The 25,484-nt window shown below is 41.7% G+C and overlaps 1 protein-coding gene across 2 annotated transcripts in view; it reads right to left on the minus strand.

Moving 5' to 3' along the window:
* Positions 1-25,484, minus strand: part of slit3 (slit homolog 3 (Drosophila)) — a 356,338-nt gene that overhangs the window by 149,674 nt on the left and 181,180 nt on the right. Inside the window, exons 1-2 of one of the 2 annotated variants that reach the window (XM_033624503.2) lie at positions 8,344-8,444; positions 7,940-8,011 (exon numbers count right to left, since the gene is read on the minus strand). Coding sequence is in view for 1 of the 2 variants with exons in the window: in XM_033624492.2 (XP_033480383.2) it covers positions 7,940-8,011 (72 nt within the window). In the remaining variant the exon portion in view is untranslated. Of the gene's footprint in view, positions 1-7,939; positions 8,012-8,343; positions 8,445-25,484 lie in introns of those variants that run through there. The other variant, XM_033624492.2, reaches the window with a different exon arrangement.

The following is a 25,484-nucleotide window of genomic DNA, read 5'->3' on the forward strand; positions in this document are numbered from 1 at the left end:
GATGACTTCACTTTGCAGCAATCAGTTTTATAATCAGGGACATAAAAGTTGGTGAGCAAAACATTACATTAAAAAAATAATATATTTAATTAGTAGAAATCTACTGGTTATATAAGATTTTAAAAATACCTAATTGAAACATTAAAAACAAGAGCATAGCTCTTAATATTTCAAGTATTAAAGTAAAACCTATAATCACAGAATAGCAATCTAACTTGTAACTAAAACTGCATTTTGACCCCATATCTGCATTTCAATTTAAAGGGACAGTTCACCACAAAATCAAAAATACATACTTTTTTTCTTACCTGTAGCCCGTACTACTACTACGTATTTGGAGATATCTGCGGTAGAGATGTAAACATTCTTTCAATGTGTCTTTCGAGAAATAATGACCTGCTTACTCAAGATAATCTACAAACCTTGTTGTGAGCAGTTTCATTCAGGAACTATTTTCTTTCTGCCAAATTTCACCTGCAGACCATATCACTGCAGAGAAGGAAGCATACATCTACTGGTAGCTCACCTAGCACCACTGAGCTAGTTAACGTTACAGCTCAGCCAAAGAAGATGCCATCAGTATTTACATCTGGCACTGTCCCAAGCACCAGCCTCTCATACATGAGTAGATGCACACGTCCTTCTGCTCGGTGATACAGTTTACAGGTGCGAACTCCACTAGGACGGTGGTCCGGCACAATAAAAGTACTCCAATAGTGATAAAAACAAAAATGTTTCATGCTGCCAAAACGAACCTTACTACACTATGCTATGAAACAACTATTAAAAGTACATAAATAAGGTAAAAAAGTAACAAGTAACTCTAGCGGGCTGCCGCTGAAGACAGCGTTGGAAACACAAGCTGGTGGAAAGCTGAAACAAGGGACAATGACAGCAATATTCACCTATATTAGGAGCACTATTACTTTCCATGATGTACATTCCTGCAATTATTATCTTCAATATTTTTCACATCATGTGCAATAGTATTCTTCAATATCATAACCACTTGTCAGTGTAGTGCAATATCATTTTCTCGATCGTGTGCAATGCTACTTCTAATTGCTATATCATATTCAATATAACATTGATTATGACACGCAGTACTCTTATTGTTACTCTATCAGGCACTGGATTTGCTTTTGCTCCTTGACAATACTTCTACCTTGTATATTTATATATTTTGCCAGATGTTTGATACTCTATGTTCTAAAATGTTCTTGATACTCTATGTTCTAAAACTGAGTCCAGTGAGTGATCCTGACCCGGGGAACCCACTGGTTGTGAACATTAAATTGCGGTTACTGTACTGAGTGTTACTGTAATGTGAAGCACCCTCTGGCACAAGAATTTCCGTCAGGACAAATAAAGTTCGATTGAACTGAATTTATTTGAAGAAGTTCCTATATGAAACTGCTCACAACAAGGTCTGTGGATTATCTTGAGTAACCAGGTCATGATTTCTGCAAAGAGACATTGCTGTTGAGTTTTTTAAATGTATTGCTTTTTGTGCTTTGAGCACCACAAGTCGGGTGGCATCTAGTTCTATGATATTGGAGAGAAGGCAGACATCTCTACAGCTGATATCTCCAACACTCAGCAACTCACACCAAAATAATCTAGACTGATAAATAGCACTACAGGTAAGAAGAAAAATACGTATTTTGATTTGGTGAACTGTCCCTATCAGGACCCAGATATTCAGCACATCAGCAATCCAGGCAGGGTCTCTGTCCTTACTTTGAGAAACGCTGTTCTGAGTCTATCTGACAGCCTTGGTGGTCTGGAAACAACAAAGGGCCAAATTGAGTCAGTCACTCAGACATTTGTTCCATCAATAATTAATGCCTCCCTGCTCTCCTCCCTCTGATCCTTTCAATCTATTTTCTATCACTGGTCGTTCTTTTTTTTTTTTTTTTTTTTTTACCCTCTAACATCACATCAGTGTTTTTTCCTGCTTTTCTGTCTCCTTTTTTATCTCCATTTTGCTCTCTGATGTCCTCTACACCTTTGTGTCCTACATCTCTTTTCTTTGTCCTCTCTTTATGTCTTGATGCAATAAATGGACAAGTTTAGCATCTTTTTTTGGTCTAATCTGGTGCTTGGATTTGTCTGATCTTGTATCTGTTAGATGTATCTGTCAATCTCTTAGGTATCAGTCTCTGTCCCATTTTCCCCTTCCTACCAACCTTCTATCTTTCCTTTTCTCCACCTATATCTCTAAATCTTCTGCCTCTCATCTCTGGATTTCCCTCCTTCCCTTCCTATCTCTTCCTCTGTATCGCCTGGTTTCTCCCCCCTCCTTCTCCTCAGGTCCAGCAGCAGATAAATAAATGATGTCCAGGAAACTGGCTGCTTTTACAACACTGATACCACACTCCTCCCTTTCTTTCCCTCCTTCTTCCCTTTTCCATTTTGTGAACGCCCTCCACCTCCCCCAAATCTCTCTTGTCTCTTGCCTCTGCTGGCAAAAAAAGAGAGGAAAGGATAGTAACCGCAGTCCTTTCAGGTCTAAATAAATCATAGCCCAGCACTGCCTTGCTTTTACAACACTGATCCTGCACTTTCATCCAGGCAGCCACGAAAGCAAGCGTAAAGAGAGGAGGAAGCAAGGGAGGAAGAGACTATCTAAGGACATATGAGTAAAGGGAGTGGATATCAAAGGAAATGGTGAATGTAAAAGTGTCTTTAGTCATGTCCGTCTTTCTTCCTAAACCTCTTTGGGAAGCTAAACTCTTCTGTCAAACCAGGACGTAAAGGTTAACAGCAATACAAATCGCTTTACCCCAGACTTTTAGGTGTTTTACTTCAATGTGCTACCGTATATTATATTTCACACTTTGCTCAGTGATGGTTTGGGATGTGTAATGAAAGCGCTATATACGTGTCAAAAGTGCTGCAGAATATCATGAGATGAAAACCACAGAAAAAGAGGCACATTTTGATTTATGTCAATGGAAAATTAAAATAACATAAATACATAAAAATGCATTCCTATTTAAAAAAATGAGGAATTCTTAATATATAGCTATCACTTTGTCCAACAAAGATAAATGATTGAGCCTTTTAGACGCATCGGCACGCACAGAAATCATTCCTTTTTAATTCTGTCAAATATTTTATAAATCCAATCCTTTCAAATGCCCCATAATTTTAGCATGTTGTCTAATTTAATAAACAATTATAACAAGATGAATGAAACTACCAAACTAAAATCCATTTAGCATTTTTAAAATGAGCCCGACGTCCCAATATTCAGCATTGACTCGTCAACGCTGCTCCTGTGAAACATATTAAGCAGCTCAGATAAAGCCTAGTCTACCAAGAAGCAGCGGCTAATTAAAAATGACTAGATTAATTAATGTGGAGATTCGTTAGTGGCGCACACACACAGTGTCGTGCTTCTTTCAATTAGCAAACTAAATTAACACAAATGGCCGAAACACACATGCACACACACTCAACATGTATCCATTTGCCTTCCAGTCTACATACAGGCCTTTATACAACACTCCTGCAGGTCCTAACACATGCTTACACTGAAATGTAGAAAAGGAAATTCACACATACACAGACACACTCACACACGTAGACAGACATCTTTCAGAACGATCATCATCATCTTAAAGCTCCATCATGCATGAAGTGGACAGTTTTGACCAGTAATGGGGATGGAAATGTGTAACTGGTGCATTATTCATAAAAAACGCACACAAATGACAGAAACAAGAGCACTCACTCACAGAGGCGTACACAGATAGACTGACACACGCAAGCAAACATGCAAGGGTGTTGGCTGACACACACGCTGACACTTGCTTATCCAGCCTCAGTGAAACACATATTTCTGCTCACACATTGGGACTATTATACTTGTGAGAACCTGCATCGACATAATGCAATTCTATCCTCACAACTACATGCTTAATCCTGGATTTTACCCTAACAAGACCTTCAACTTACACATATTTTTTGTTGATTACGCTTTCGATTAACTGATAAATCATCAGTAAAATGTATGAAAACTACTTCCCCGAAACCAAGGCGAAATGTTCACATTGCTTGTTTTGTATGACCCGCAGCCAAAACCCCAAATAAATTCATTTACAATGATATGAAACAGAGAAAAGCAGCAAATACTCAACGCAAATGTTCAACGTTACCGCTCGGAAAGAGACCTAACTCGTGGTCGGCCATGGCTGGGTGTCCATATAGCTATTTTCCTGAGCACCCACGTCTTTTTTCAGTTGTTCCCAATGAGGAGAGATCGTATGTGGCCGCTGAGAGAAAACAGCACTGCTCTCAGCGTCTTTTTTGTGTCGAGATTTTTGCACTGTCGCTGCAGGCACTTCTGGTTGAAAATCTATGAAGTTTCAGAAAGGCGTTGGTGACATTACGATTGTTACTTTTTCGGCAACCAATCATAGATTAAAGGCAGCAGGAGTCGTCACCTAAAACCCAAGAAAATGGAGAAGCTATTTTTTCCAGCGCCTTGTCTATCCCATGGATGTAATATGTAGCACAAAAAGGTATATAAAGGCACGCACCATCAGACAATGAACACTGGGTGCTGGACAAAAGATCATGCGAAAGACAGAATACACTTAACCATCTTCATTATTCTTTCGCCATCTGATAAAAAGCGCGAAGCTCGAAGTGTCACCTCGGTGGTAATAAAATCAAATATATGTTCAGTGGAGCTTGGTCTAGTGTGTGTACTCTGTTTTCCCGTCTTTCGTATTCTTCGGCACACCCCTGGTCTAACCTGAGGTGTATAGTAAAACATAAACTCTTCCACCAAAGACAGAAAATCCCATTAGATTGACTCGACACTGAATGCTGCTGGTGAGTGCGATGCTTCTATCACCGAACACATTGTAGGCGTGTTGTTAGCTGTGTAGCGCTATTTTGATGAAGCGCTTCCTAGCACCCTGCCAGAGACAAACGCTATGTGGACACACCCCCTGATAAATTAATCAACTTATGATTTCAAAGCTAAGCTCAACCTCAACCTTATGATTCTAACATTAAACCTAAAACAAAGTCTTAATTAGCAAAATGTTCTCATTTTGAAGGTCTAATATACCAACTGGTCCTCATAATGATAGAAGAACACCCTCCAACACACACACACACTCATGTACAACACTCTATGTGCCCAGGTGTGCACACACACACAGAAACACACACACCTACCTGATGGTGCAGTCACATGACCTCCAATCACTGTTATCTCTATCATCCCATTTTGTACAATGGTCACGAAATCAACCCCAAGAACCGAACAGATGGGGCTGTGCCTATATATGTGTGTGTGTGTGTGTGTGTGTGTGTGTGTGAGCATGTGTATGCATATGTGTGAATACGCATACATCTGTGAGTGTGTGTGTGTTAAGATGCTTGAAATGAAGATCAGTCCAGCGGCAGAATTGCTTACTGTCATTCATGCCCTTTGCACACGTGCACACACACAAACAGACACACACATACACACACGCACACCTGCCTTTATTAAAACGTCACATTCAGTGAATATACTGTGTGCTGTCATGCTGTCTGCTGTGAATGGGAACGGCTGCGTATTTACAGTGAATTGTAAATCCTGCCGAGCACTCAGCTGTCAGAGTCTTATGAATTGCTAATATGTTGTATCTCGCGCTGCCGATCCCCCTCTCTCTGGCCCCTATCACTTCCATTGTGCACTGAGCAAAAAAGTGAGGCAGGTGAATCAAAAAAGCTAACTTTGCTAAAGGGAAATGAAAGGTAGAAATAAAGGGATGTGGACAGGTTGAATGAAAGATGATAAAATAAACCTCTTTTTCTTCTGCAGCATTTCAACTTAACTCAAGCTGACGTTAATCTATTTTCCAACACCAAAAAATATCTACAATATGTTCTCCGTGCACAACATTTAAAATGACGGTATTTGGAGTGGATGGCGCACAGAATAAGCTGTCATGTATTGAGCCATTTCCCACTGTTTCCTGCTCTCTTTAATCATTCATGTGAACACATTAGGCAGCACCAGACTGCACCAAGAACACTCACACCGACAACAGCAGGGTTCTCATCAAGATGAGCCTGATACTGTTGGGAGTCTCACTGAGCTTTTACATTACAAATACCTGCCTTCTACTGTATATAATTATGCAGCTTTAAACCTTGTCCTTGATCACGCCATCTTTTTAAATAGTTGGAGAGAAATAAACATTGTGCCAAAGGTGGAGTGAATGGTTTTTAAATAACACATCATGTAGACATTTTACATAGAGCTGTTAAAAGCACACATGTAGCCAATAGATTTTGGCGTGGGAGACTCCCATATTGTTGAATATTCATGTGATAATGAGACAGATTTACTCCAGAAGCGACCCATTAGAGTTCCCATCTTGATTATTGTCACAATGTGTCCAAAACCATGAGAAACAACAACTTGATCAAATGTCAACTTCAAAACTGTATTATTGGACACATGACACTAATCTTGTGGGTCTATTTCTGTGGATCTCAACCATGTCCACTTGGAAGAAACAGCATTTAGCTCTATGCTATGTGCTGTAATGGGGGACAGTGCTGTCCTCTTCATCTTCATCTTGCCCTCTCCTCCACTGTCTGGTCATCTCGTTTCCTCTGCCGCTTTTGTCGTTCTTTGTCTATGTGTTCCTTTGTCTCAGCCTTATTTGCCATACAGTTTTACCCTCTAATAAACATATTCAGCAACAATCCCACTAACCTTTTCACTTCTCAGCACCATACAGCAGAATATGAATGCATTGCCAACATCCCTGCAGTCAAACGAACCAATGCTGTTGCCAACCAAAGAACTGTTTAACTTTTTCCAGCTCAATGTTTCACAAAATTAAGACACGACCCTTTAACCTTTACATATTCAAGCACAAGAATTGGAAATGTATGCTTTGACAGTTCAGTTTGTTGCAGTGAACTGAAGCAAAAGATTTTGGTTCTGATGCAGAACCCACAATGAAGCATAGCGTCTGCTTCCGTGCCAGAGCGAATGCACAACATGGACACACACACACACACTTATTTGTGTGCAGTGACGCACGCCCTCACACACACATACAAGTGTCGAGAAAGTAGACACCTTTCCCGACACAACCTCGCAGTGCCCAGACGCCAGTCACACCTCTGAGCATAGTGACAAATGAGCAGCTCTAAAAATGTGGACAGATCCGGCGCACAAACTTGCACACGCTCACACATACACACACTCAATCACACACACAGCTGGAAGCAAATACGCATCAACGTATTCCCATATGCAGGAGGGAATCACCCACATGCACGGGCACACATGGTGCAGCGAAAGCGCACACCACAGCAGGTGGCAGATGCACTATTTTCTTCACTCTCTGTGTTTGTGTACCGCTGTATTGTAAGTCAAGGACAACATGTTTGCTGGTGAATGAACAGGTACGCTGCGCTTCACTCTTGTGAGCTACGCACGCAAGCACTTAGACGTGCACTTCAGCTCACACACGCACATACACATACACACACACACAAACACAGGGATATCGCCAAGAGAATTCACACACAGAAACATGTAAAGGGACAACAGTTTATCAACAAAAGCGTGTTTAAGTTGAAGCTTTTCTCATGCTGAAGACATACAGAAGATGTGTCTGAAGAGGACGATAAAAGGATGACAGAAAAAAGTGATGAAGGGGAAAGAATAAAGGACGACGTGCAAGAAAGAGAGGAGAGGAAGATGTGAAGAGGAAAAAGAAACTGAATAAGACAGAAAACAAAGCTGATAACGAGAGGAGGAGAGTGCAGGACAGATCCCTGCTTCACAGACAACACATGAAAAAGGGGGGTAGAGGAGAAGACGGGATGAGAGGAGGAGGAGGAGACGGAGGAGGAGAAGAGAGATGGAGGAGCCAGAGTGAGAGGACCAGGGTTTTTCTCTACTTACAGAATCTCCAGATCGCGCAGCGCTCGGAAAGCTCCATCTTCGATGCAGCTGATGTGGTTGCTGTCCAGTTGCCTGCACCGAGCACACACACATACACACAAACACACACACAGACAAACACACACACACACAGATGAGAGAGAGAGATGGGAGAGAGTCAGGCGCAAGTCTGCAAGGTCCGCTCAGCTGGGGGAGGGACTAACAAAAGACGGGTTGCGTGAATGAGTGTGTGTGGGGGTGTGTGTGAGGTGATACCCCAGTAAGTGGGCTTAAGGTAGCAGGTAGGAGACACTGGCGTTAACTCTCTCTCCCAGACACACTCCCACACACACACACAGCCACACACACACTCTAGGGATGCCCGGTCCAGACGATAGCACACAGGCTCAGGTTAAGTCTCTCACCTCAGCGCTGATATGGCCAGCCCTGAAGAGAGCAGGAGAGGAAAAGGAGAGCGCGAGAGAGGAGACCGGTGCGCTGAAGTGGCCTGCCTGGCGTCAGCCTATCACCTCCCTCCCCTGCTGCACGCCCAGCGCACACTGGCCATCGGGAGAGAGAGGGATGAGAGACGTAGACACAGTGAAGAAGAGAGGGAGCGAGCCATAGCTACTAAAGCCCACCCTGCTTGTCTGTTCTGTAAATATTAATTGCATTTTCTCCTCTCCCATCCTCCTCCTTCCCTCCTCCTCCTCCTCTCCCCTCCTCCCCGTGTCCTCTTTTATTCTTTTTTTTCCCTCTCTCTGTAGTGAAAGAGGGAGTAATTTCATTACATTAGGCCAGCCAATCCATTAAGGGCCTTTTACCGGCTCTGTCACTGAAACAATTTCATTAAAAGGAAAGCCTCCGTAAATCAACCTACAGTCACGACTCTCCCTCTCTTTCCCGTTCCCCTTCCTTCCTCTCTCTGTCTCTTTCTACCTCCCAACTCTTCTTCTCCCTCCCTCCCTCCCTGGCTCGCTCAATGCCTCGTCTGCCGGACTCCCAGATGCACCCTGTACCTCACTGTCATCCATCCTTTGCTTTTACTTTAATTTGCTCGGCTCTAGGTATTCAGCCCCCCTCCCCTCCCTGCCAGCATCCATCCCTCCATCCATGAACCCAACAACCCCAGAACCTCCACTCCTCCCTCCCTCCTTCCTTCCCTACTTCTTTTCCTGCCATCCATCCATTCATCCATCCATCTATACCTCTGTCTCTCCTCCCCCTCTCTTCTTCCTCCTCTGCGGAGGAGCAGATGGATGGGTTGCAGATATAAAGGGCAGACATTTAGAAGTATCTTCTTGTTTTGTTTTTCACTTGGTTTTATTTAACTCAACCAGGAAGGATGAGTGGCATTTAGACTGTTAAACACACACACACACACACACACAGAAACAGATAGACACAAATACATAGACGAAAGGATGAAACCAAACACACACACTTACAAAAACACACACACAAAAAACATGTAACAATAACGTTCCACAAACACAAATATTGTCATGGACACACACACACACACACACACATACTGAAACAGGTGGACACACACAAATACATGGAAGAAAAAACATGTAACCATAAAGGTCCACAAACAGAAATGTACCCCCATGGACACACACACACACACACCCACACACACACACACACACACACACACCGTGGGTAGTTACTGTCTGCTCTCCAGACACAAGAAGATAAAAGCATATCACTCCACCTTAATCTTCTCCTCCTTGTCCCCTTCCCCATCTCATCTCTCTTCCAGTAGATCCCTCTATCCCTAATCCTTTTTTTCTTCAACTTCTATCCCCCCTCTTCTTTTTTCTCCCCTCGTTTCCGAGCATCCATCTTCTCCATTTTTCATGTTCTCTCCCCCTCTCCATTCATAATCCATTTTTTTCCTCTCCCTCTAGTGCCCTCTCGCCTCCTCTCATCTCTAATTCCCCTTCACCTTTTCTCTTCTCACACTCCATCTATCCATTGCTAATCCATTTCTTCTCCCTGTTTTCTTTTATCAACCTTTTAAAATCCCCTTTTCTTCTTCTCTACATAGCCCCGGCATCTGCTCGGCACACTGCAGCACCTGTTAAATCAGTCATGTCAGCTTTTAACCCAGAGGAAGGTGGCTCCCAGAAACAGGAGCTGGGTGGCCTCTGCAGGGCGACAGAAATTACATCAGGGCTTCTGGAGCAACACATTCTTTTGGTTTGTTTTTATATGTACATGTTTGTGTGAGCGTGTCCTCAGAGTGTCTAAGAAATGTATTTACTATAGTACACCACAAGTGCACCTCATGGCTGTATTTCAAAAAACAGCAGGTAAAAGAAAGATTCTGTTGCAGTGACTTCAGACAAGATAAATGTGAAAAATACACAAAAAAAGTTTACTGTACACTGAGCTTCATTATCAGTTACAGAAAAAAAGAGTGTTCTTCAATGGCAACACCACAAGTGCTTTTAAACGAAATTTAAAGATAATATATAAACAAAAAAGCTGCTCTACAAGGGAATAATATTGTTGTTCTATGTTTGATCAGTAGACTATTATTTTGAAATTTGCTGGTGTGCACAACATGGTCACAACAACCAGTCTGACTCGCGGCACAGCAAGCAATTTTTTCATGTATTTCTACCTGATGTTGACCAGCTGCTGGTGGTTAACAGTTGGCATGAGTTCAGTTTGGATTCAAGACAGTAAATACCAAACAACTCCATGCCCACGGGCCAGGTTTGGCTCGCAACATAATTATTTTCGGCCCTCCAAAGGCTTCCAGAGACTGATGAGATGTTTTGATCCACTTTGATGCAATGCAATTATATTTTAGAGGTGATTTAGAGATAACCTGTTTATGGCCTTGCCATGCCGCTCTTGATTAATTGAGCACGATTTGTAAAGATTGCTGGGGTCATCGATGTGGAGTGGTCTGCTGTAACAGTATGAAAGGGGTCTGAGAGGGTTGTGTTCTGTTGGTTTGAATCTGAGATTCCTTTTTTTCTCTTTGGGGCTACTTGTTGGAAGGAAGCTGTGAGTGTGAACATCTGTTAAATGACTGGACTCTAAAATAAAGTGAGTCTGGGGATCATACCAACATATGGCGATGCCATGTTTGTGTTTTATGTAATTAAAAGGCATGATTTTTTTTAGGAAGGCAAACTGGCACACAGCCTGATCAGCCATATGGAGACACATGGCACTGCCAAAGTTGACTGTAGTTATTAAAGCTGTAATATTTTCAGTAGTCCTCTTTTTGTAACACTGAATATGAAGTATCGGCACAGGTGTAGTGCTGCCAGAGTGCATCAGAACGCAGTTCCGCCATGATGTTTTTCACCAAATGAGGAAACCGTTCCTATGGTCAAGCAGAAATTTGTATACATTTTTAGTGCTTAAAGGATAACTTTGGTATTTTTCAACCTGGGCCCTATTTCCCCATGTGTATGTGTGCGTATGCTTCATGGGTACAACTCGTTCTAAAATTGGTTCAGTATTGAGGGAGGCGGATGCAGCCGACAGCCGCGAAACAAGCTAAAATGGTAACGGGGGCAAATGCATTCTGTATAAGTTTGCGCATTAAAAGTGCTTTTTTTCGCCACTGACTGGTTCAGATCGCTATCTAGTGCTATCTATGTAAATAGCATATTGTAGTGACACTGGGGCAGTGGTGAGTGTGGTATGAGTGGAGTCAGCTGTCAGTCAGTGGTGGAGCAGAGAGGGGGAGGGCTGCCCCGCTGGGTAATGTAAGTGAGTATGTGTGTATGAAGTGTGTGTGCTACGCTAGAAGAGTCGGGACGGAGTCTTTTACGTCCTACACCCTGGAGTGTTACCGGAGTTTTTGGAGTGCTCAAATAAACCGACCTTTTTCCCGAACGCAAGAACAGGATGTCGTGCAACACCCCGTACAGCTTTCATAGGCTGCCTTTGTCGGATGGTGAGATGCTGAAGTTGTGGCTAGTTGTGCTACAAATGGATGCTAACACTCCTGTCCAGACACTGCGCCTTGGCGCCTCACTTCTCCCAAGATGACTGCTGCCAGCCGAAGAAGAGAAGACATCCAATCCCGAAACACGGCTTCCTCAAGAAAACGGCTGCCCCACGAGTAGAGAGAGCTACAGACAGTGGAGCAAAGCTCGTGACATCACACAGCCCAGAGGTAAGGGAAAGGCTTAGTATGCTATTTACAGAGATAACACTAGCGATCTGAACTGGTCAGTGGCGAAAAAAGCACTTTTAATGCGCAAACATATACAGGACGCATTTGCCCCCGTTACTGTTTTAGCTTGTTTCGTGGCTCCCAGCTGCATCCACCTCCCTCAATACTGAACCAATTTTAGAACGAGTTGTACCTATGAATCATACGCTCACATACACATGGGGAAATAGGGCCCAGGTTGAAAAATACCAAAGTTATCCTTTAAAGGTCCAATCACATGAAGTGTGCAGGGGAGACAAAAACAAATGGTCAAAGTTGTTGTGTTGACCTTTAAGGTGTGTTGACCGATTTTTGATGTCAACTCATGCTCTGAGTAACATACAAGAAAACATTCCACCTTAAATGTTGCCGCCAACCTTTGAGTGGCACAGTGAATTAAATCAACAGTTAACTAGTAAAGATGGCAGCAAAACATCGTATTTATTTTATAGTTACAGTTGACCACTGTATGTAAACTCATCACCATAGGAACGGTGTTTACCTAATCTTCAAAACTAGCCACAACTTAAATGTGTGTGCACACATATAAGGGCACATCATAGTTGCGCTCCAGTACTGGAATAAATAGCACTGAGTATAGGGATAAGTATATGCTATTCTAGAGAACTACCAAGGTTGTACTTTCCATTCTAGAGGTCTATTGAGGTTTGTCATGTTTGATTAATCTGTTATTTCATTCGTTCACAAACAGCCCAGTATCTAGTAATTATATTAACAATGGACGTCTATGGTTGATGTTCTGTGCCAGTGTAAAAAGTAGTGTGCCCACCATGTAACTTGGCAGGAGGTAAGACTGTGAAGGTTGGAGTGGTGGATAAGTGTGTAGATCATTTGACTTTCATGAAGGACACTGAAGTTCACATGCTGCAATTATTGTTAACGATGTTTCCTTAACCTAAACCCCAAGTTTATTTGGCATAACTGTGAGCTTTTCCTAACCTTAACCATAGGTTGCCATGAGGAAATATAGTAGCACTCAAGAAAAATAACAAATTGCTGGAAAAAATGTGTAAAAAAAGTATCACTGAACAAAATCTGGGGTTGGATCGTCAAAATATCAATGTTCTTGTCTGTGGATAATGTTAGGTGGTAAGACGTGAGACTGTTCTCCTCGAAGACACATGACCTGTGGCAGCTGAAGAGAATGGCAGCCCACTGAAAGGAGCAGAGGTGGAGGTAGCTCGCCATTGCCATATTGTCCTAAAACCTCTTAAAATGGACATAGACTGTACGATTTGAACCGCACTACTCCTTTTAGAGTTGGACTGAACTTTAGCTTCATTGAGCACCGTTTTCCGTGATGTGTACGGGGGGAGCAAGGACCAGTCGTAGCCCATTCAACAGCTTCCGACTGGCCGTTGGATGTTGGAATGACTTTCTTACATGTCAAAAGTTTTGGTTGGCCATTATCAGGCTTTTACACAGTTCACAGGTCACAGGTTGACTCCACAAGATCAGAGCCCTGATTTCCCATTGAGCCTGCACAGAGTGGCAAAAAGGGTGTCTAAAAGTGCCATGGCAACATGATGCATCATGACGATGGAAATATGGAAGCTAGGTTGGTTGAGTTATGGCAACAGCATACGCGCCTCTTTGATGTTTCCTCCTTCTCCTATCGAACATTTTTACAACTGGGATAAATCATTCAGTGTATGCCCAGCTTTAAGGAAGACCTTCGGAAGACCGGTTGGGTCTCCGTCTGATTTTGACAACAGAGGTAGTGGTTCGCATCCTGTTATCTACCAACAGTCAATGTTGGCTTCTTTTAACCATGATTTTCATCAGCTAATGCTCATACGTATCATTTTTGTAATCTATGTGTTGTTTTGGAAGGCACTGATAAACTACCTATTTTGTTGTTTTGTGAGAACTTGCCCATGAATAAAGATTTAAAAATGAAAATTGAAGACCTCCACATCTATATTCATTTGACTCCACTGTCTCTCTCTATGTCCGCCATCACTGACACTGATGACTTCTTAATGCGAGACTGAGGGACTCCCACCGCTCTGTAGAGCTGACAAGGACTGTCAGACAAGTGCTGAGATGTCTTCAGCTCTTAAACTCTACGTAGGTCTCCAGGACGGTTCTGATAATTTTGAGAACATATAATCACCATGCTCCTCGCATCTGTAATTTTTCTAGAATTGAGAATAACTGTTGGATTCATATTGGCGGCCATGTACTTCATCTTCCGTCCTCATCCACAGTAAACGATTCCATCATCTGTGATAAGATTGGATTCCTCTGACAGCTTTGTTCACCAAGCACCCTGATTAGCAGTGACATGATTGGTATCAATCTGGGATGAGGGTGTACTTTGTGTGTCTGTGTGAGTGTGTGTGCGTGCTCTTCATATTTGTACCATCGTGTTGCATTCACAGCCTTAGTGTGTTTGTGCTTCTATGTGTTCAGATCATGGATGTTTGTTACAACGGGGGGTCCAGAATTTAATTTCCTTCCATATAATTAGTTAGTGTGTTTAATCATGTCTATCATAAGGCCTACTGGCAGACTGATTCAATGCTTCCCTCTGCTACCATCTGGACCAGAGGGAAGCACACACACAGCAGCTCTGCCACTCCATGAATCCATCAGTGAGCAACCACTACTGACTGAGTAATTAATGACAGAACAGAGGGAGAGAAGGAGGATACACTAGCAGGGTTCCCATCCAATCCATATCAACAAATACTGCTTCATGAAATCTGGAAATTACTGTAAACAGCACAAATGTTTGACTGGAATTTACAAAAACTGCCCAACGCAGAACATTTCTGTTGATAAAGACTTTACACAATGAGTAGTGATGGAGACATATTGGAAACACATTGAATAAACAGTGATGTGCTGTGGCTCCTTTGATTTCAACACTTCTTCAATAGATCATCTTGTATGTTTTGGTCAAATGCGGCCATTGTGAGGACAACAGAACTTCCCAACTGTTCGTGAGCCTGTTTCACATTTATATGATCAACACAGAAGACAGAAACAACTTTAACTTCTTACAGGAAAATGAATTTAAAGCAACAAAAGTCTGGATTAAATGTGTTTGTTGGCTTGCAGGGAGACGCCAAGTTGCTGAGTGGCTATAGCATGTTGCACATATGCTTAATGTTTATGGTAATCACTTTCTATGGTGAGGAATGTCTTTAATCCAAATCCAAATGTAGGAGACTTAAATGTATACTTACAAATTCATATAGCTATGTTTTTATCCCTGTTGAAAAGCAAACACATTTTACGATGTGACAGCACTTTGCTTAAGGTTTGGTTATATACACACACAAGAACAACTTGGTAGGGTTCAGTGTTGTGTATGAACATGCTAAAAAAAGGGCTGTTCATTGAATGTGCTTAGTTTTTTTTGGTGAACAGTGAAATGAACGCATCACTTTACAACTTATGAACTTGATTTTGAGTGTTGTTCACTCTCAGGCATTTGACAACGCCGTTTTACAGTACTGGAGGATTTTAAGCACCTACTGTAGCTACTGGTGCTGCTGAAGCCATTTCATACGGATACTTGAAGGAATTTTATGAATAAATAAGTACAGATTCCAACGGGGGAAAAAAAATAACATTTATATGCAAATTGTGCCCATCTGAAGAAAAAAAACGAAACAAGTAAGAATGTCAGCTATATCAGCAACAAGTTTGAAACGTGGAGCATCCGACCAGTCTTGAGAAAATTGAGTAAAAGATGATCACAAGATTTTAATTAATTATTTAAAAAAATATAAGACATGAAGTTAAACTAGCTCTTTTTTGGGACTGTGAACTTAGCTCAAAATTCAAATTTTGAACCATGGATGTGAACTCGCTCATTTTAATCTGTGTGAACTGAACTTTGAGCTAGCTCTTGTGAAGTATGAACGTGCACAATATTGGTTAGGTTTATGGAAAAATAATGGTTTGGGTTGACAATCAGTACTCTCTCATCATAGTAACAATAACACAGACGTGGTGACGGTTATGGAATGATCGTGGTCATGGCTCAAGGAAACCAAAGATGAAGGAAAGGAAATGAACGGCAGTCTCCTGTGTTAAAGTCTGATATTCTGTTGATCGATCCATCTACCCCAACCATCCCTACGGTGACTTTGTCACTCTAAAGCAACAATAACCCTAACTTCCTCCCTTGCTCTTGTCATAAAGACTATGCCCGCTCAAGGGCTTTGTCACTGCAAAGTAAACAATATGTCATTGTGGGGCACTTTCTCAAACCATTGATGCAGTCGTTCTTCTTTGGAAGACATTCTTGAAACACATTTGATGACCAAAATTCCCTTTACAATATTCATAGCAGCTGTATTCTTGCATAAACTTTGAGTCTGCTCACATTTCTAATTCCCCACTTTATGTTGCTTTTCTGTCTATCAAGTGAACATATTGCTTTGCCTCTTGTTGTTTCTGGTAGATAGAGCTTACGTTTACATAGAAACAAACAAATGGGTACACGCAGAGGGGTAAACACAAAAGTCAGCCCAGTTGATGGGGGAAGTAAATGTTGAACATTTACTGCAAACCACGGATATTTACATTTGTACATTTAATAACAACATTTCTTAACTGGTTTTGTAGTATATGAGCTGACTTTGCTATCAGGAGGTGGAGAGAATGGTGGATGGCGTGACACGAAGGCAAGACTCCTGCATAGCTGTAGACCACTGTTCAAGGCCAACAAACAGCAAAGCCAGTTGCTTTTCATCACTGTGTTTCCAGTGGCTATGGCTGCATTTCTAGCTGTGATTGTGCCACCAAAACCACCTATTTCAAGCCAAAGACTATGTTTTCGTAACCGTAACCACAGTTTTTTTTGCCTAAACCTAACCATACATGAACCACAGTGTTTTTGAAACATAAAGAAACGCAATGTTTCAGCTGTCATAACAAATAACTATCTATGTCTATATCTTTGGTTTGCAGAAAGAATAGCAACATTTATTTTGGCAATTGGATAAAAGTTACTGTGGTGAATGGCCTGAGGAGGAAAAGTGATAATGAGAAGAAAAGAATGAGAACGGGTCAAAAGGAATCAGCAGAACTGGTGAAAGGATTTTTTGAAAAGCTACAAAGAAAGGGAGGCAAAAAGGGGACATGCAACGAGACACTGGGTGAAATCAGAGTTAAGAAATTAAAGAAATAAAAAGAAGTGCTGTACTGCTGAAGAGAGAAAAGCAAAGGACCAAATGAGTGGTAAAAAAGAAGACTGTTGCAGACTGAACGCCAAAAAGTAAAGAATTGAGAAAAAATACAAGGATGGAAAGAAAAAGTAGAAGACAGAAGAAAACAAGAGGGGTGAAGGATGAGCGGTACATGTAAGTGGATTAAGGATGGATGTGACAGGAATGTAGAAGGGGCCGATTAGAGGACTCACCTTCTTACTCTCTTTCTCTATCTCTGCCATTAACTCCCTTTAAATCCTTGTGTTTGCATTTAAACATCTTTCATCATCCCTCCCTGTCTCCGCTGGTTTTCTTCCTATCTCAAAATAACATTATGATACCAATATGTTTGTATAAGTGAGACAGTTAATGCTGGTTTGCAGAGCTGTTGGGAAACCTGCAGCCGTGCCGACGTAGGATTAAAGGGGAACTACAACCATTTTCAAAACTCATAAATGTCATTCCTATGGTCTAAGACAGTCCATAAATATGTGTAAACATGAATGACTCTCACCTGAATTCAAAAAGAGAGTGCTAAAACTCAAATTTGTGACATCAAAGGTATAAAGTCTGGAGCTGCTCCAAAGACAGTGACGTTAAAGATGTTCTAGATGATACTGAGAGCATCCAGGGGAATTTCCTGAGTATGTAGGTACATTTTCTGTTTCAGAACTGAGAACTCTACAACAGACTCAAGCTCATTCGGGTATAAAAAAGCGTTGGTTCTTGATGTTCTGGGATGCCGTGTCAAGTTCTGCCGATTGCATACATTGTCTTCTTTCAAAATACACTTCTGTTTTCACAGGAAATTTAACATTTAAATGCAGTCTCTTTCAAAACTATGTTGGTACATCACCGTGAATTGACGTTTTTCTCCTTCAACAACAAACGCACATGGTTGGGTTTAGGAAAAACAAACAGGTTTTGGCTTTAGAATCTTCTGGGATGCTAACACCTCTCTCTTGGGTGAAAGTTGGTGTTTGTTGGACCCATCCACCACCCCAGCCGCCACAGTTGGACTTTCACCGCCTTAACTTTCATCCTTGTCCCGCCGTGTTTCCCTCTGATGCCACTAGCAAATGGCCACGTATCACGCCAATGTTAAAGGACGCCTTTTTTCGTCGGTTCCTGACGCCGCAAGTCACTGCCCAAGCACCAGATTTTGACAACTTTGGAGTGAAAACAGGCTCCCCAGTCAGTGTCCATAGAGAAGCTCTAGACTTTATATCCTCTGACATCACCCTCATCATCATCAAGTTTGAGACCTACTTCCCTGGTTCTGGCTTTGAGAAAGAGTAGCTTGTGTTCACAGTATTGATTGAACTTTCCTAAGCCATGAAAACATCATACATTAAGTCTTAATTAAGGTGGTGTTCCCCTTTAACGCAAGGTGGATGGACATCTGTGAAGGCTGCCACTGCATGTAGCCTTCATGCAGTAAATGAGAATTTGCACAATACAGGGAAAGCTTTGACTTGCAAATGACTCGTCTGCTTTTAGTGATGTTCAAGGGTACAGGAAGCCATGTACATGTTTTATAATTATAAGTCCACCACCGCTGTCAACTGTGTTCCAGACTGAGATTGGTACATGGAATCAAGGACACCAAGTGGGTTTCCATCCAAGTCTTTTTTGTGCAACGAATTAGACAAATTGAATATAAACTTAAATTTGCTTGAAGTGCATTTAGGATGTTTATAACTCTGTAAAATGAACAGTTAAAAGACATGGAAGCACATTAGTCTAATGGTAAAGTTCAAGTTTAATAAAGACAGCACTGCAAAAATCTAATTTGATGATCAATGGGAAAAAATAATAGTGTCTCTGTCTCTGGCTGAAACTTACCACTACACTTTGAAGATTGTGTTTTACTGTGTGTGAGTTTCAGTAAATTTTACCTTAAACTGAATCCCAAATACTAACACTGATGAAAAATGCCAGCTTGCTAAATGAACAATTCAGACACAGCTATTGACATTTTCTCCCTCCTGTCTCGGTTGGTCACAACCTTTAATGAATCAGCCACATCCTGCCATTTAAGGAAGTGCGTAGGTGGTTGGTGTGGGGCAAAGAATGATGGGAATCTGAGTAAACAATTTCAGAGAGCTGGCTATCATGTCTTTGTTGTTCTTCCTCGCCACTCTTTGCATATTGGTGCAAGGCTTTGAATGCTTGATCAGGGAAGAAATGACATGGTGAAGTGTGTGTGCGCATTATCCCCCCTGGTGTCACCTTCATTTAAAGATGCTCTGCTCTCAAAAGGACGGCCATTATTAATCTTTTTTTCTATATGTTCAAACACACTCTGGCTGGATATATGCCTGGCTCTAGCTGTCCATTGTTGGAATTGTGGTAAACATAAAAACAACTGAAGGCAAACATCGGCAATGACAGAGACACACAACAGTGCAGGTAAGAAACTTGAGTGTGTGTGCGCGTGTGCACGCAGCCGACACAATGTTCTCACCTCTCTCTAAGGCGCTGTAGTCATAATTCAAACAAACGGCCATCCTGCACTGCATTGTGGGTAGGGGAGCGTGAAGCGTGGAGGCGTTTTACGAGGGAGAAGAGAAAGGAGAGGATGACAGGAAGGAGAAAGGTAAAGAAGTAAAGCCATGGGGTTGGTTCTTTTTTTGTTCTTACACTGATATACTGTGAGGTTGTATTGTTGGAAGAAATCACATATTACATTCACCGCACACATTCTTCCAAAGCACCTGAAGGTCCTACGAGTGTGCAGTGGTTGAGCATGGGTGGACCCAGTGGGAAAAATGAATTACATTTTATCACAATAAAAAAGTGGGCAAGAGAGCGAGAAGGCAGGCAGATGGAAAACAAGGTACAATATGAGGACGTGATGGCTACAGAAGATAAAAAGCGTGTCTGTGTGGGCACTGAGGTGTAATGTGAGGGCATATGAAACAGCTGTATCTTATCTGATGCGTCCATGCTTCTCTGTAAGCTAAACTACAGCTATATGCCTCCCAGCATGACTGACTCACATATGTTGTGATTTAAGCGTGACTCCAACTGTACACATACTGCATCTGTGGTTGATCACATTCATCTCTGCTTCTCTGTCGCTCCTCACTGTACACAGACGGTATCTCAGTAGCTACTGAATACCGTAGCGTAACCTTTATATAGGTTCCAAGAAAATAGGTTTAAAAAGTAGTCTGGAAAAAATCTCATTATACTATGCTGCATCAAATATATATCTACATGTCTGATGTAAACAGTTTCTGAAGAGTGTTCCACTTTTGTTGTTGGCTGTGACGAGTTTGGGATACAAGGTTGTCAGTGTCACTCACCACTCACAGAAAGTTTGCAATAAACACTCAATATGCTTTCCTCTGAGTTAGGGCTGTTGCGATAACTGCAATATTGCAATACTGCTCTACAGACAAGCCAACCACTATGTTCATGTTTTTTCTTCCTCTTTGGTAGCTACGAATATTTACACTATACCACAAACGCACGCAGCATGCCAAGGCGCTGAGTGTCTATTCTACACTGCATGTTTGCTTTTTTTTTTTTTTTCTGGTCACCGAAGTTTGAAAAATATTCAACTTTGGGTAAAACGCTGCAGCCGCTTGTCACTGTCACTTTTTACCAAGCCATCAAATCACAGTGGAGGAGGGCGGGGACAAATACCACAGAGACCAACTGTCATATTGCTGGTCAATCAATACTGAACCCACACATACTGGTGAGTCTATCCTCACTCCCTATGTGCTACAGCCTTCCCTTCATCCAGAGCAAGTTGTCTACCTAGCACCAACGATTCTACCTCCACTAATATTCCATATCATAGTAACCAGACGCAACCAAAGCCACTTGGGTGTAAAAATGCTGCACCCCTAATTGTGTTCCATTGCCCCCTCTGTTCTGTATTTTTCATGATAAGCAAGTATTTCAGCTTTTTTAAAACTGTGTCATCTTTGTCATTTTAAAAAAGGAACAATGTACCTAATAAATGCCTATAGCGCTTACTTAATTAGTCAGGATTAATTAAGTAATTTGCGAAAACAACAAAATGGCGGTAAAAATGCAAATCGTGCTGTTTAGCCATTCTTAATCACCGCAGGGGAAATTCCTTCTACAACCCAAATCTGATTGTACAAACTTTCTCGACAGTCTAGTGATCATGTGTTAGTGTATGGAAGTTCAAGGAAGGGGAGGGATGCCATCCATCCATCCATCCATCCATCCATTTTCATCTGCTTATCCTAAGCTGGGTTGTTTCCCAGCAACGTTTTCCAGCTCCTCCTGGGGGATCCTGAGGCGTTCCCAGGCCAGATGAGGTATATAATCCCATCAGCATGTTCTGGGTCTGCCCCAGGGCCTCCTACCAGTAGGACATGCCCAGAAAACCTCTAGCTGGAGGCACCCAGAAGGCATCCTGATCAGATATCCGAACCACCTCAACTGATGCTTTCGGACGCAAAGCCCAGCCACTTCCTGTATAGCTAACTTCTTCTAATGGTTGCTCATTACTTTATAAGTGTTGCTGTTATTAGACTTTTATCTTTATCTGAATACATTTAGCATTTTTTCATTGCTTTAAAATGTGTGAATTAATTGTCTGATGTGATTTTATGTTGTTATGTTTGCAAACCAGCTTGCCTCAAATTGCCTCAAATTGCACCCTGAGGGAATCGAATGAGTTGTGACACCAGTCACTTAAGCGCTGTCTTTGCAACACATCAAACTATGTTGTGAGCTGTTGGATGTTTTCTTTTTAATGAACTCACCAATGTTGCTAGAAAAACAGCATAAATGTTATTGTTGAACATCCTGCACATGGCTAATTAATCTATTGCTTTAACTGCTTGGCTGTGAGTCTTTTTCAGACAGAAACATTTCTTTAAATCTTTAACACAACTATTATTATCAATTATCAATTAAAGGTTTTACATCATTAGCATGCAGCTTGTTAGCTAGAGTGCTCTGTGGTTGCTGGTCACAGAGGAGGCAGACACTCAGTAAGTGTCAACGCAGGCTGAACATTGAGAGTTGACTGAGAGTTCTTCTAATGGATAGGTTTTATGACACATACATGTTAACACTGCATTAGCTTGACTTTGGTGGATGAAAAAGGAAGTAAAAGTGGGGATAATTTAAATTCTCAGAAATAATTTAACTTCCCACTGCCCACACCACCGACTGAAATGTATTCTTCTTTTAGTCTTATGGAGGAGGTGGTGGTGCAAAGGGTCAACCAGCTTTCTGCAAATGGAGAACTTGCTTGAGGCTGTTTAGAAGACACTTTTGTATTTGTTCTTTAAGGGATACTTCACCAACAAAATGACCACTGATATATAAATTATTCATGCTGTTTTACACTGAATTTGTGAAGAAAATGTTTTTCTCGCATGCCTCTATGGTGAACAAATAATCGATAAATGGCAAACATTGTAAATGAACTGAAGAAAACAGGGACCGGGTTAAACGACAGAAAAACTACATCTAAACATCACACAACTCGTGCAGTATTATCCAGATCTCATGTATCCAGCATGAAGTGAAAGTATAGTTTCACTTTTAGTCCTAGTCAGAAAATGCTGAAGCCAAGGCAACATGTTTAAGAAGCACTGAGCATACGACTTGATACATGAGTCTTGGATTATCCTGCACGAGTCGTGTGAGAGTTTGTAAACAGTTGTTTTAATATAGTTTTGCTGTTGTTACACATGGTCCCCATTTACTTCAATTAGTCTACAATGTTTGCCACTTTTGAATTCTTTGTTCACTGGAGGCACGTGAGAAAAAGGTTTTCTTCACAAATCTAATGTAACACAGCATGAACATTGATATATAAATGGTTATTTTGTAGGTGAAGTATTCCTTTAATTTCCTATTTGTCAGAGGGAACTTGCCACCAGTGATCACATTCGACACAGGTAATCTGGAAAAACAGAGCCATACATTGGCATCTTGTTTTCCAGACAGAATCAGATGCTTTTCCCTGCTTCATCCTGACTTTGCTACAAACTGAGGAGCAGCAAGACAAGCAGAGGTGCTAGATGCCAAAGAAGCCACGCTGATGGACATTTGCCGGTGTGGTTAACATGATGACTTTTCTGGCAGGGCAAGACAAGACAAGAACTGATGAGATGAGACACGACCAGACAAGACACGACATGACGAGACAAGATTAAATTATAGAAAACTGGATTAGATAAGATTAGATACAATAAGATAAGCATCCAGAATATGACTTACGGCACATAAAACCATAAAACACTGAGTGTATTACAGGAATTTTGGCACAGAGCTTTCTACCCATTCTAAATCTACGTTTACCTTTATCATCTGCAGTTTGACTGACAGGTGGAGTTTTGGGGGATGACAGGACCGGCAGTCAGCACAATGTATAGGGGCGCACACATGTACACACACAAACACCTACACACAGATGTATGGCATATACCTGTCTTCTTAGGTTAGCAAAACACTACAGTAATCGTATTTGCCAGGTTCTTGGCAGTTTCAGCAAAGCAGTCAATCTGATAGCAGGGTCGAAAAGGTCCGGGGCTATGTGTGTGTGTGTGTGTGTGTGTGTGTGTGTGTGTGTGTGTGAGAAAGAAGTGCAATAAATGGATACTATGCTAGCCACCAGGCAGCATGAAAGGGAACAACAGAGAAAGAGAGACGAATAGAGACCCTACCCTCTGAGAAACAGAGCGAGTGAGACAGAAAGGGTGAGAGACAAAGATTGAAAGTGAATGAGGGAGACAGAAGAGAAAGTGAGAGCGAGGGGGGAGAGAGACAAAGTGAGAGGGGGGAGAGAGACATATGAGAAAATCAATGCTGTGTCCACTAGGGACAGAATGTCATGAAGGTTTTTTTACTCTGTGGTATAATGGAGGGTTGGAGCCTTTTACTGCAGGAGTCACCTTGTCTAATGGAGGGAGGGATGGAGGGATGGAGGGGTGTGGAGAAGGAAGAAGAGGGAAATAGAGAGGAAAAAGTGGTAGAGAGAGAACTGAAGGGAGGGGGATGGTCAGAGGCAGCTGGGAATGGTGAGAAAGGAGGGATGGAGAGCAGAATAAAAAGAAAGAAAAGGAAATAAAAGAGTGGAAAAAAGGCAAAGAAGGAAAGGGACAAAAGATTGACAGATGATGGGATAAGAGAAACAATAGGGAGAATAATTGATGGTGGGAGAGAAGGGAAAGATAGAGGATGAAGATGTGATGACAGATGAAGGAAGGGAGCAAGAAGTGATGAAAGACAGAGAGAGGAGGAAAGGCAACGTGATGAAAACATGGAGAAAGAAAGACAAGAGGAGGCAAAAGTGTAAAAAAGTAAGATAAGGAGAAAAGGGAAGGGGAGGAAGAGGAGGAGGAGGAGGTGTTGTTAAACACCAAAAAAAAGGAGGAGGAAGAAATAAATGATCTTTATATGCCTGAGTCATTCCTAATTTTGGCACGAAAAAAGGGTAAAATGATTCACTTTGTAGGTCAAAGCAATTTAGTGCAAAACATTTTAACAGTGGAAGAGACAATTTTACCGTCAGATTTGATTGATATGACTTTATAGCTTTGGCAGGAAGTGAAGAGCCGAGTTAGTACAGAGAGTCTGGTGTTAAAGGGAGAGTCTGGATTTTTTAAAATGGGGTTGTTTGAGGTACTTATTCATGGTCAGGGTACCTACAGTAGAATTTGGTCAGTACATTTTGTCCCAGTTTGGACAAGAAGGCAGGAGTAGTAGCACAGAAGCTAAGAAATGCACGCCATGGACGGGGGGCAGCAGCAATAGGTATTTTACCTGGCTGTCAGACAGCCCTTCTGGCTGGGGAACTGAAACCATTGTCAATTGAAGCTATCTAGCAGAATTTAAGAGGACCTCACCTCAACCGTGTCATTTGTTCTGCTCTTGTATTCTTTCTTCCTCCCCATTCCTAAAGTGGCTGAGCTACAAACAGTCCAAGTCTTGCAAATCAGTCGTGTCTTTCTTAAATGAAACTGTAAAACGCATCTCTTTGATTGTAAGCGCCATTTATCAGTGATAAGTTTGTTCTATTGTCAGATGGTACAACTTGTTACAATACAGGGAGAAATATATTTTAGTGTAATGCTGAAGAGGTTGTTAAATATGAGGTTACTCTTCCTGTATATTTTGACCTCTGAGAATCTTAATTGTGGTCCTGTGTGGCTACCGTATATATGTGACAAATGAACAG

This window comes from Epinephelus lanceolatus, chromosome 7 (genome assembly GCF_041903045.1).
Source record: "Epinephelus lanceolatus isolate andai-2023 chromosome 7, ASM4190304v1, whole genome shotgun sequence".
NCBI classification, from domain to species: Eukaryota; Metazoa; Chordata; class Actinopteri; order Perciformes; family Serranidae; genus Epinephelus; species Epinephelus lanceolatus.